At 33.0% G+C, this 13,540-nt stretch overlaps 1 protein-coding gene across 4 annotated transcripts in view; it reads right to left on the bottom strand.

Moving 5' to 3' along the window:
• Nucleotides 1–13,540, bottom strand: part of KIFAP3 (kinesin associated protein 3) — a gene marked incomplete at both ends in the record, with an annotated part of 134,458 nt that overhangs the window by 43,038 nt on the left and 77,880 nt on the right. For all 4 annotated transcript variants that reach the window (XM_084250609.1, XM_084250610.1, XM_084250612.1 and 1 more), the window contains one exon: nucleotides 12,651–12,736. In XM_084250609.1, the coding sequence (XP_084106735.1) occupies nucleotides 12,651–12,736 (86 nt within the window). The remainder of the gene's footprint in view (nucleotides 1–12,650; nucleotides 12,737–13,540) is intronic.

The following is a 13,540-nucleotide window of genomic DNA, read 5'->3' as shown; positions in this document are numbered from 1 at the left end:
TGAATTCATAAAGACACCCATGTTTGGATTACTAATCAATAATGGCAATGGCAAAACTGGCAAAGTTTAAACTTTACAGTTTTTTAATTGAAATAACATTGGTTTACAACACCGTATGAAATGACACAAATTTTTATAAGTGTTACCAGGATTTAGATAAGTAATCAAATTCGGTTTCCAAAGAGTTTTGTGGCTATAATTACTTGTGGCACAAGAGGTTAAGCATTAGAAGTACATTTTTTCACTAATCTTATAAAAAAAAATTCAGTAGGAAAAACAAACACTAATACACTATTTCTCTTTACTGAAAATAGCAGAATTTTCAACAACAAAATGGTTTATCTTATTTAATAATTACTTGCTTCAATCATAAAGAACAAATAGGGAAATAACCATAAGACAAAGCTAAACCTATCCAGTTCCCCACTATTCTTACAGGGTGTGGAACTTCTAACAAGTGTAGTCACTTAACAATTAATTGACAGCACAAGGGATGGTATAGGTGGGGAAAAAAAGTCTTCAGGTATTTCTTGTTATTCTAATTCTAGGATTCCTAGTTTTAAATTCTTCTGTCATATCTTTAATGCTTTTATCATTATTTACCAAGGAGCTGGATACTCTATTGTGCATTTATTTTTTCTTAAAGAATTATTTATTTATGCATATAAGAACTGGGGTACAGGCCAGAGGTGAGCGGGGTGAGAGGGTCCGCTAGAGACAGAGTGGGGAAAAGAACAGGCAAACTGACTGAAATACACTGATGAGGGGAGCAGTGGGCAAGTCAGGAGAGGTCTGCTGCGCATGTGGATAGCTCCCTGGCCAGGGATCAAACTCGTGCTGCAGTAGCTGCAGATAGCTTCAGAGGTTGCTTGTTAACCCCGTGTGCCACCAGGGAGGCCCCATTTTACTTTTAAAAGTTGCTGAGAGAATAGATCTTAAATGTTCTCATTATAAGAAAAAAAATATATAATTATGGTGACAGATGTTAACTAGACTTATTGTATTGCTCATTTCACAATATATACAAATATTAAATCATCATATATACCTGAAACAAATATAGTTATAAATCAAGTATAGCTCAATAAAAATAATTAAATAAAGAGTAGTTGGAAAGGCATCAGGCAATAATAGTGCTGTCCCACAGTAATATCATCCTATGATAGGTCAAGATGATCATGATAACTGAGAGGTGGACCAAATGTACAAATGAGTCAAATATTGATCAAGTTTTATCCAAAGTAGAAGGCTCATGTTAAAATTAGCACAGAATGATTTTCTGGGTGAGAATGTCTGAAATTTTATACTATTACCACGTTAAAATTTTCTGTTATATTTTTAAAGTTTCACATTATCAGTACATCTATTGTGTGTTCTATACAATATTTCTTGGAAACTATGTAGATGCTTCTTTTCAAGTGACATTGGCAGAAGTAGAATATATTTGGTCAGGGTACTGTTAATGGCAATTCTGTCACTAAATTAAGCTTTCCTTCTTTCTAATAGTTATTTATTAACATTCCTATTGTCAATTTATTTAGTTATTATTTAAATAGAATCACATATAATTATTTACATTTATAATTATTTAAAACTAAATTGTATAAAAGATCTATCATAAATATATTAAATATTAATTCAACTGTTACTAATTTCAATATTTAAATCACTGAAGATTATTTTTTTATTCCAAGTTACATCTATAGTTTATAAGGCTAACCTCTATGTGAAATTAACAATGTAGATATTTAAAAATCCTAAATCCAAATGCTGTATCTTGTTTGCATGGTCCAGTCATTGATCATACATAAATTGTTCATTAAAATGAAAATATACATAAAATAAAGCATTTAGAAAACCTGTATGTTATGCTAGTTATTACTGTTAATTGAAGGAATAACTCTCTGACTCGGGTACTGTAAGTATTACCATTTTATAAATGAGGAAATGAGGCCCAGAACACGGTAGTAACTTGATCAAGTGCACAAAGCTGGATGTGGTTATTACAGCACCGCAAACCACATTGGATCAGCAATGTGGAAAGGCAATTGAACAATGGATAAATGAACATTTCTGAGGGTCACTGTAGAATGGATTCTTCACTGAATGAGAATATAAAAAGTGATCTCTAAGGTCCATTTTTGGCTGTAAGTTTCTACAATATAAATGGGTTGATTTGTTGACCAGTGGTGATAAGAGAAGTAGTAGTTTCTGGCCTGGCAAGTTTACTATTTAACACAGTATTTTTTCAATAATGTGTTCTCTGACCTGATTATACACTGGAGGGTATTAGGGAAAGAGGGAGTTGAAAGAATAATAGCATAGAGAAGTTGTTTCAAATAGTTCAATTGCTTACACACTTTAGCAGTTCAATTTGGGTTTCCAAATTGAAATAAAACACTAAGTGGTGCTAATTATACAATATGGGCACTGTGATTAACTTCAAAATAATTTAGTCCAAATGCTACATATGACTTTGAACCTCTTTAAAATTCATGTGACTTCAGAAGCATACATTTTGATTCCATATGTGGTACAGTAGATGTGCTCAAAGGTAACCTTAAGAAGTGGCCAGATAATTTAAGAATGATCACATTTATAAAAAAGAATGATCACATACACTTATGGAAGAAGGAAAGGATGAACTTATTATCCCTAATATGAAAAATTTACTTCATAGATAAAAAGTGAAAATGGCATGTTGGGCAAGACATTTTCCATACTAATTGTCTTATTTTTCCTAAAAGGTAAGTTAATTATAAGTCACCCAAACTCCCAGGATATGTCTTATAATGCCAGACATCCTATTAAAACTACATTAAATAGGGCCTCCCTGGGCGCAGCTGTTGAGCACTGGGTTGCGAAGCTGCCCGCAGCCTCTGCAGTGCCGGTTCGATCCCCGGCTGCTCCCCGGCCACCGGAGGAGGGTCCCACATGGCGCGCAGACCTCTCCTGCCGCCCGCTGCTCCCCTCAGCAGTGTACTTCGCTCCTTCTGCCTGCTCTGCTCCCCGCTCTGGCTCTGGTGAATTCTCTCACCCTCCAGCGCTTCTGACTGTACCCAGTGCTTGTATAAATAAATAAATAAATCTTAAAAAAAAGAATATTATTAAAAAAAAACCTACATTAAATACTAGAATTAACTTGAGTAGTATTGTTTCTTTTATGAATAGTACCTTGTTTCACTGGGCAAGAGATACAAAAGCAAAGTTTTCATTTTGGTAGAAACATTTTAAATCTGATTATCTGAATGTAGAAATTTTCAAGGAAAATGATTGAAAGACATACTTTGATTGTTTATCATAATTTAAATTCAAGCATATAGATTCCTAGTATAAAAACAGGAGTTAAAATCTAGCTGGTGCCCAAAGCAAATAAAACAAGGGGTGTGCTATTCCCCTAAGAGTAAAACTTGCTTCTTACTTAAAGTCTGTGAAATGTTACAGAGGTAGGTATAATTCAAAAAATAAATCCTTAAACCACATATCCATAAAGTGTATTTAACCCAATAGTGCTTTGCACAAAGAAAAAAAAATATGCTTATTTTAGGAGCTATCATCTTACATCCTTCTTATAAGATTCAACCGTTCCAAGTTAGTAATAAAACTACAAGTAATAAATTGTGCTAGTTGTATATGTGAAATGTAAAATGTGTAACAAAGATGCACCTTTCTTCACAAACAATAGCCCTTGCAATTTAAGCCTTTGTGTCACTCTTCAGCAATGGTCTTAATGTTTTACACATATAAGCCTGAGTTTTTTTTTAATGTTTATTATTTTATTTTTTTAAAGATTTATTTATTTATGCATACAAGAACAGGGGTACAGGCCAGAGGTGTGGGGGGCGGGTGAGAGGATTCACCAGAGACAGAGTGGGGAAGCCTGAGTTTTTTGAAGAGAGTCTCCACACTCCACACACAAAACAAAAATATTCATGATCACACATCACTAACTTTTGATGATACATCTTGACGCGTTAGTTTTGAGGAAGCTGATTTTCCAAGGCTGTGAGTTAACAGCAGACCTAGAGCCAATGTAATAAAACTACACTTATGCTAATCAGAATTCCTTTAAAGTTTTCTTTCATCTTTTTTTCTTTAAGACCAAAAAGTATACCAGCAATGCCAGACAACACTGTGATTTTATTAAAAATAACTTTAATCCTGATTTTTAAGTATTTTTGTACATTTTATTTTCTATAACTAAAATAGTATTTGACAAGACTATTAATGTTTACAAGATCACAATGAAAACAGTGTAATTGTCTTCTCAGTTTCTCAGGAAAACTATAATAACAGTTTCTCCCTCAGGAAATATGAGACAGAGTGTGTTATTCTATACTAAGCTGTATAATCATTCAGTATATAGAAGAGTATGTTTTATAAAAGATCCAACAATTATTATAGATTAGTACTACAATTAATCCACTGCAATGACAAAGTTTTCACAAGAGGTGGCCTTGAGATTTAATGTGTGACTCTATGTTAAAGATCATGAGAAAGAAAATGACAACCTTGACCAGACAGTATCAAGGTCTTAAATTCTTAAGTGATTATAACATGACAAAATATTTGGAGTTTATGATTATAAAGTTATTTCATTGCTGAAAGTTAATATGACAGAAAAAATGCCCATAATACTTTACCTTTATAGAATGACAATAAATGTTGGTATATATTCTAGCAGTTTTTAATGACTTTCCTAACTATTAATAGTTAACTGTAGAAAATATTCTGAAAGATCTTTCTAATTTAGAGGCTAGGTTTGAAACATTAAGATATTTTATTTATGCCATAAAAGTTTGCTCTAGTTTGTGATAATGTAGTCTTAGGTATTCTACTGTTTATCAAATGTAACATCATGGAATGAAACATGTTATAAGGAATACAGTGTTTGTTTAAATATTTTCATTTCTCCTTTCCTTAATAAGCATTAGTTTAAATCAACTGAGATAGTATTGTTTTGCCCTATGGTGCTGGCGTTGATTTTCATGTATCTGAAATGTTGAGTTTTATGTTACATATTTTTTGAAAATATTTTGCTTATGATTGTTGAGAGCCTGATAGCAAGTATAATAAATTTATAGGCTAGAACAGTGGTCCCAAGAGTTTTAGATTTCAGGAAAGGTTCAAAAACAAATTTTGGAAATTGGCATTAAATGTAAGTCAACTGCCACATACTATTATTGTTTTAGAGAAGAAAGGTAACTTCAAAGATGTAAGAAAAAAATCTCAAATAAAGATTTACTTTATTTAAAAAAAAATTGAGTTAACATTGGTTTACAATGCTGTATATGATTTAGAGGTAAAGGATCACTCCCTTAAGGTGTATGTTACCACATTCAGGTGTATATATTACATCCACCACCAAGGCACCTATAGTCCTCTACCATGATCCATTATGTTCCCCTCACACTTGAGATTAAGAAACATTAATGGGATCTCCCTGGTGGCACAGGGGTTAAAGTCTCAGTGTTATTAAGCTATAGTCAGCCACTGCAGCATGAGTTCCATCCCCAGGCAGGGAACTAACACACATGGCGCAGCAGATCTCTCCGGTCTTGCCAGCTGCTCCCCTCAGCAGTTTAGTTTAGTTGATGCACCCATTCTGCTCCCCACTATCTCTGGTGAATCCTCTCACCCCCGGTACCTCTGGCCTGCACCCTAGTTCTTGTATGCATAATAAATAAAAGTAAATCTTAAAAAATAATGATGGGAATTTTGCAAGGATTACACCTGAAAGGAGAAAGCATACATCGTACAAAGAAGGAATGATGTAAAATATATATAAAATAAAATAAAAAGGAAGTAAAAACAAAAAAAAAAGAAAAAATGATAGGGAGTCTTAAAAAAACAAACATTAACAACCTTACATTTGCATCTCCTCCCACCTCCTTCTGTGCACACATACACACACACATTTACAAAGAATTCTGGATGAATCCCTTACGCAGCTACTTCATGGTGTTTTCTCAGTGAATATAGTTTAACAGACATGGTTAAATCTTTTGCGTGTCTGTCTCAGTCTTAATTACCATAGGGAGTGCATTCTGATATCCCTGTTTTAAGACTTGAATTTGTCTAGTTTTTAAAGACATAGATGCTATGTCTTTTATTTCTTCTCTTAGCTCCTAACATTATTGTCTTAAACACTCACTTTCCATAAATTCTGAAATATCATGAAAGACTTATGGCTTGATTTTATATGGAATGTGTCATCCTTTTTGAAGTTCCAGTTCATTTTGTTTACTACTTAACCACTGAAACATTATGAAGCCTTAATCAGCCTATTTATCAGAATCTGTTCACTATCAGAAAAACTCTTTGTCACTGGCTTCCGTCACACCTTGTATTTGATTAACACACTATAGGATAACATAGAGCTACATAGATCTGCTTTGTGTTCTAAAATAATTGATGGAAAACAGATTTTGCCTTTCTCCTTTAATGTGGCAGTTCCCTAATTGAGAATGTAATATGGTTTATTTAATACAATTCTTCATACTAAATTAAAGCAGATCTAGAGTAATTGAGTTACTCATTAAGGTTAAGGTAGTAGCTACTAAAACGATGCCTTTTATAGCTTAAAGTCCTCTTCCAATGATATGTATATACAAACACAAAGTTAAATACACATACTTAGTGGAGCAGTTGACTTTAAGCATATACTATCTAGTTCTCAACAGTATTATCCAAAGGGTTGCCCTTTAATCTCGACTCTGGCATTTTCTAACCAGACCTCAAAGTACAATTATCTCTTCAACCTCTGTTTTAAGCACTGGGAGGCTTATCTGTATAATATCATTTCAAATATCATGATAACTGAAACCACAAAGTAAAAGACACAATTAAATGAATTTTTCAAGCAAAAATCATGATTTTTATCTTTTAGACTATGCTTATGCTATTTTAAATACAACTGTTGCCAACTTAAAAAATTATATGCATAAGACTGGCAGGGAATGTACAAACACAAGTGTGTATATATATATATTTGTGTGTGTATCTATCTATCTATACGAATTCCAACAACCTGGAAAAATATCCTAAATTTCTGCCTTTCAGGTTTATGCAATGTAAAAATGAACTACAAAAGAGGGCTAACTGAACTTATCTCATTAAACCCAATCATATGAAACTGAGATATGAAAATCAAATTTTAAAGTGAAAATTTATCAATACTGTAAAATGAGCAAGAGCCAACTCTACCTGATCTGAAAGAATATCTGAGAAATTTCTGTCAACAATTGACTTCTAAAATTTCTGTTCTATGCCATAGTCAACATATAAACCAATTAAAAAGTGACCACTATCTACCTATCTTACCCAATTTCTAACCATTCCCTTCTTTTGAAAGTCTGTCCTAAAAGTGCCTGAGTTTTAATAGCAACCCAAATCCCAACCCTAAGAAACATTTTCTATGACTTCCCTTTTCTAGCTGGTATGAGACATTTTTAAAAGAGTTCTCCCTTGTTGGAAAAATTATCAATTAAAATCAGCTTGTCTGTATGACAGATTGCCCTGGTAATTTTTGTGGGAACCACAAAAATTGATGGGAGATTATATGCAAACCAACATTGGTTAATCTCATTTCAGTACACGAATTATTAGCAAATATCATTTTACCTATATTATAATTAAGATAGTACCTAGTTTTTCTAAGTTTAAAATATTAGAGCAGAGTATGATTTCAGGTTAAAATACATAAAATCTTCCCATGAGCAAAATTACTAAGAGAGAAATGGCTAATCCCAGGAATAGGAACTTGTATTAGTATCAAATCACATGCGGGCCTGAGGCTACCTAATAAGACAACAAACATCATTTTTTTGGCCAGAAAATCTAGGTGATTTGGCATTTTAAAATTTCATGTCAGGGAAATTAACTGGCTATGGTTACCTGTAGATACAATATGCCATTAGTATAGAACATCAACTGAAAGGCCACATAGCAGTGCTGCTCCTGACGTCCAATTTACCTCTAGATGACAGTACTCTTGTGTTTTCCAGCGTCTAGATTGCAGACTTTTATGTTCTTGGGACTTCTTGATGTTTAGTTTTGTATTCCCAGAGTCTTAGTGTCTGGAACACTGTATGTACTTAATAAAAATACAATAAATGTTTGCCAACACAGGAATTTACCTTGGGAATGAATTTAATGAGGTTCACAAATATTTCACACAAAGATGAGGAAGTACTGAAAGATGAAAATCTAATTGGGTTTAGATGCTCTCCATGTGTAGGGGATATGTGTTTCCCTTCATAATTCCCACAGTTTGGGAGAGAAAAGGCAATGGTTAACTACTGTTTAAATCTCCTTTGAAAACTAAAAAGCTAGGGCCTTTCTCTTCACTGTCCTGCTCCTATCTGCACCTACCTCATTCTTGCTTCCTGAAGTTTCATGTAAAGCCTAGTTACATAGGAAACAACTTGCTGATTATGTCATCAACAAACATGCAATCTTCGATGATAGAGAGTACTGCCACCACCCGTTGGTTTCATGTGGTGAAGGTTTCTAGGCAGGTTTCTAACATAATTTTAGAAAGTTGGTTATTTAGTTATTACTAAAGGTTACTGGACAGAAACTTCACATTCTCCCTTAATAGCCTATTTCAAGTGTTTCATCATCTTTGCAGTGTAATCAAAGTTTCTCCTGTTTCAAATTAAGTTAATTTCCCCTTTTACTTCTGAAATAGATTCAGGACAAGCAAAGAGCACCCTGTGTCATGATCAGTCATACAGTGTGGGCCTAAAGAACCAAAGATGGGCAACTATGTCCCAAGTGGACCTGAGAAACTATCTTTTTAGTGATGCATTCAAATTTAAATTTCTTCCAATTTTGAAGGTCAGATAAACTAATAGTATAACTTTAGTTTGAGATTAGGTTTTAAATTGAATCTAAATCCAAATAAATCATTAAAGGCTCAAAACATGGGTAATTAAACAGATCAGGTGCTTCTACACTAGAAAAGGCACTTTCTTTTTTATACACTGTCCTAATTAAAGCTTTTTATTCATTTAGTTTTTCTTTTTATGTTTTTTTTTTACATCATTATTCATTTTGTACAAGGTATGCATTTTCATCTCGGTTATAGTTTCTGTGAAATTCCCACCACCCATTCATCCGGGAACTATCACCATGGTCCCTTGTGCTCTTCCCACCCCTGTTTTGATCCCACTCCCCTGGTCAGTTACCTTGACCTGAAGCTTTAAAATGCCAAATTCAGCCATATTGAAAGACAATCTTAAACTGTAAGTAACAGTGTGTCTGGCTAAAATATATGTTCTACATAATTTTTCACAGTAAAAATCCACAATAAATTATATTCATACCATTTTAAAATAAAAATAGAAAATAATATAATTAACTGTACCAATGACAAGAAACACTGGCCAAAATATTTAGTCTACATATAAATTTCCCAGTTAGATTTGAGTTTTGGTCTGATTTGAACAAAAAATATTTAGTGACTATTATGTGGTAGATGCCAGACCCTTTTTCTAACCCTTAAAATAACTATAATCCTCAGAATTATCATTAAAAATAGAATCTTCAAAAACGTAAATAAATTGCTTGAGATTACTCAGCAGGTGAGAGAACTATTGATAGGTCAGTTATTTTCCAGATGTAACAAACCATTAGACCTCATTATTATTCCACAGGGGCAAAAGTTGAATCTAAAACAGAACCCATACCTAACAGTCAAGAGAAGAAAAATATTTTGGGGAAAAAGTTGCTCCCAGTGATGCAGTTCTTTCTCTCAAGTTAAAACTAAACCAAGAGCTTAAATCCTGGAGTTCTGTAATAGCAAAAAGAAAGGTAAAGATATATTCTTCCAGCATAATGTAAGCCAGAGCCTGGTGCCCTTCCATCAGTTATATTGAGATGCTTTTCTTCTAAGAAACTTAGCTATGAATAACGACTCAGCTGGTAGCACAGCAGACTTCCAAATCAAATTATTATCCATACACATAATTATCTTTCAGTATTCTCAGTTTAATGTAAAGAATTTCTAAATAACTTTTCATATCAAAGTTTTACAAAATGTGAAGTAAAACAATCCAAAATTACTTCGTAGCACACATGAAATGCTTACTTTGTGAACTCAGTGTAGAGAGTCCAAGAATAGGTGATTGTTTCAGATTATTTGCTCAGATGAATTTTATACAAACTCAAGTGACTGGTTAGTTTCTTAGAGGGCCATATATATAGCTAGTTGATATACCACCACTTTCATTTTGCTGATTGTTCTCTCTTTTTTAAATATATTTTTCTCAATATCTTGTGTTTATTTGTCTATTTGTTTATTTGTCTATCTCAATGTTTATTTGTCTATTTATTTGTTTATGCATAGAAGAACTGGGGTGTAGGCCAGAGGGTGTGTGTGTGTGTGTGTGTGTGTGTGTGTGTGTGTGTGTATAAAAGAGGATTTACCAGAGACCATGTGGGGAGCAGAACAGGCAGATCTACTGAAATAAACTGCTAAGGGGAGCAGTGGGCAAGGCAGGTCTGCTGCGGCATATGTGGGTTAGCTCCCCAGACTGGGATGGAACTCAGGCCACAGTGGTGATAGTGCTGAGACTTAACACCTATGCCACCAGGGAGGCCCGACTGCTCTCTTTAAGATTATAGTAGTCTAAAGTTTCTTTGTGATTTTACATTTTAACTCCATTCAGGATTTGTAAGTTACTTCAAGAAGGGTAGGATCAGCAAAGTAAAATGAACATGAAAAATGCTCTTTGGATTTAGAAAAATGAATGTCAGAGTGGCTTTAGTGAGAAGTCAATGCTGCAATGCAGGTAAAAGCCAGAATTGTCATGGGTTGAAAGGAAGATGGGGAGGTAGGGAGTGAAGAAATGATGGAAATAACATGGAGACAATTTAAAGAAAATTGATTCTATAGATAGGAGAGAACTAGGACAGTATAGAGAAAAGAAAGGCTGACACAGGATGGGGTTAACTTCTGTTTAAGATGAGACACTGGAGCCCAGAGTTTAGATATAATTGGGAATAAACATTTTTTAATCATGTAATAAATATATTCATAGTTTATATGAAATATTTTATAGTAAGACTAAGGTGACCTTTTGAAATCATCAGTATAGCACATTCTGAACCAAACACACCTAATATGTAACTAAACATATTACCTTCCCTCTACCTTTTCTCAAAAGAAGGTAATTTGAAAATATGCTAAAGACAATTCATAAGATTGGCATCTCTTTTCTTATTGCTTAAGGTAATCACATACAGAACTTAAGTTAAAGACTTTATGAAGTTTCTTATTTTTACAACATACAGCTTATATACAACAAAGATATTAGTGATCTACTAGAAAATAGTATATGAGCCATGTAATTATCGTGTAGGAATAATAAATATTTCACATCATAAACCCAGCAACTAGTGCTCTACAGGTAGGAAACATCTTGGTGGGATAAAGATTTAATATGAAAAGTTTCCCTATTTTAACTTAGAGATCAAAGCTAAAATGTCAATGTAATCATTTAAATTGGTAATAATATTACTAATTAAAACTGATTAGTAGTAAGTTTTAAATTAGCAATGATATTCTGAACTAAAATGTGAGAAATTAATAAGTATCTAATAACACGACCAATTTCATAGTGAAATCACTAGCAAATATGTCAAGGGATTTTTAATGAAAATTCTTTAAAATATTATTCAATATTCTGATCCTCTTCAGATGCTTACGTTAACTTTGAAAATTGTTGAATTGATTATATTAAAGAAACTTTTTATAGGGTAAGTCAAAATGAAAGTATAAATCCAACTCAAAGAAAGAAGATCAAAAAGGCTGTGTATAGAATGTGTCATAGATAAAAAGTGTTTAAAGTAATCTAATGTCTGGTACTGCTAACAAGTCCAGAGGACTCTGGTGAGCAGCATGATTTCTGAGGAAAAGTCTCGCATGGTGAGCAATTTTCTAACACACAACTCACATTTCCTCTGATCACATTCCTTCAGTTATACATTCTTTAAAAACTCCTAAAGTTGTAACATTAAGATTTGAGTTTCATCATTCTAAAGAAAACAGTAAAATAAGTCTGTAAGAAAAAAATGTCAAGGAATTGAAAAAAAATAGTTGATATAAGATGTAACTTACCAAAAAACTTAAATGCAAAGCTGCAAAGTTGATATATTAAGTTTTGGTAGAAACTGTGATCAAACCCCATTTTCCTATGCAGTAATTTCTCTGAGAAGAGATTCTGAGGTGGACTATAGACCAGACATAAAGCTCTGAATGTATAAATCTTTTTAAGTAAGGAACCTATACTTAAAAATTGAAAGGCACAGGTCTTAATGTTTAAAAGTGAATACAGTATTTTCTTAGCTTTCCCAAAATACAAATTAATGTTTACATTAAAGGCAAAATTCTACACACAGATAAAATTTCTTCCCTTCCACCCCCAGAAGACTATATTTTGTTTGTTTGCTTTTTTTAGAAGTAGGGTACAGGCCAGAGTCTCCGGGGTGGTGGTGGGGGGTTGGAGAGATTCACCAGTGAGAGCAGGGAGCTCAACAGGCAGATGTACGGAAATAGACTGCTGAGGGGGAGCAGCGAGCAAGACAGGAGAGGTCTGCCGCGTTGGAAGACTTTATATTTTGTGCAGAAAAATATAATTACTTACCGCTATAATATCTAGGGTATTATCACAGACCTTTCGGATTTCATTATTTTTATCATGCATCAGATCTATGAGATATGCTGGAGCCTCTGAATAAAACTGGTTAAAGATACAAACTGCATTTGAGATCGAAACCATTCAATTGCATTAGATAATAATTGTATTTTTCTAAATTCACATGCCAACTTGAAATTGAACCTCAAATTATAAAATAAAATCATTAGTACAAAATGAGCATAGACATTTAATACTTAATTTGTTTATAAAAGAGGAACAACAGGAATAAAAAAACTACATAAAAATGGGTAAGGAAAACTAAGAATCTCAGAAATCTCGGAAAGTACAGGGTCATATTTTGGAAAGAAAAAAATTGTGAAATTTACTAAAGAGGGCTCTGTAGAGATGTGTAGCTACTAAACTTTTTGATCCTTTTTTGATCCCTCCCCCAAAATTCTGGAATATTTTTATACAAAAAGAGCAACAGAAGAGGATCATAGTCAAATCTCCACATAGTTAATAGGAGAAAACATAAAATTAAAGGTTGCAATCTAATATTTCAAAAAGAGATAAAGGAATTTTAGAAAAATAGAATATATATGAATGAACAATATAAATCAGAATTAGAAAACTCAGAGAAATAAAATAATTTAGACAGAGCAAAAAAATATTTCAAACAGATAACAGCTAAATCGATAGTAATGAGGTAAAGAATAACATAAAACTCTAAGAGAAATATAAAAGGAAGTAAAAATTTGCAAAATTACTAAAGATTAAAAAAATTAGAAAATGATACTATATTAAACATAGGCAAAGATCCAACGTAACAGAAATCCTTAAGAAAACGTCCAAAGCAACAAAGCAGAACACTAAGTATTATTACTCAGGAAAATTTT

The sequence above is a fragment of the Talpa europaea genome (assembly GCF_964194135.1).
Source record: "Talpa europaea genome assembly, chromosome: 12".
NCBI classification, from domain to species: Eukaryota; Metazoa; Chordata; class Mammalia; order Eulipotyphla; family Talpidae; genus Talpa; species Talpa europaea.
This window is presented reverse-complemented; position numbering and strand designations above follow the sequence as displayed.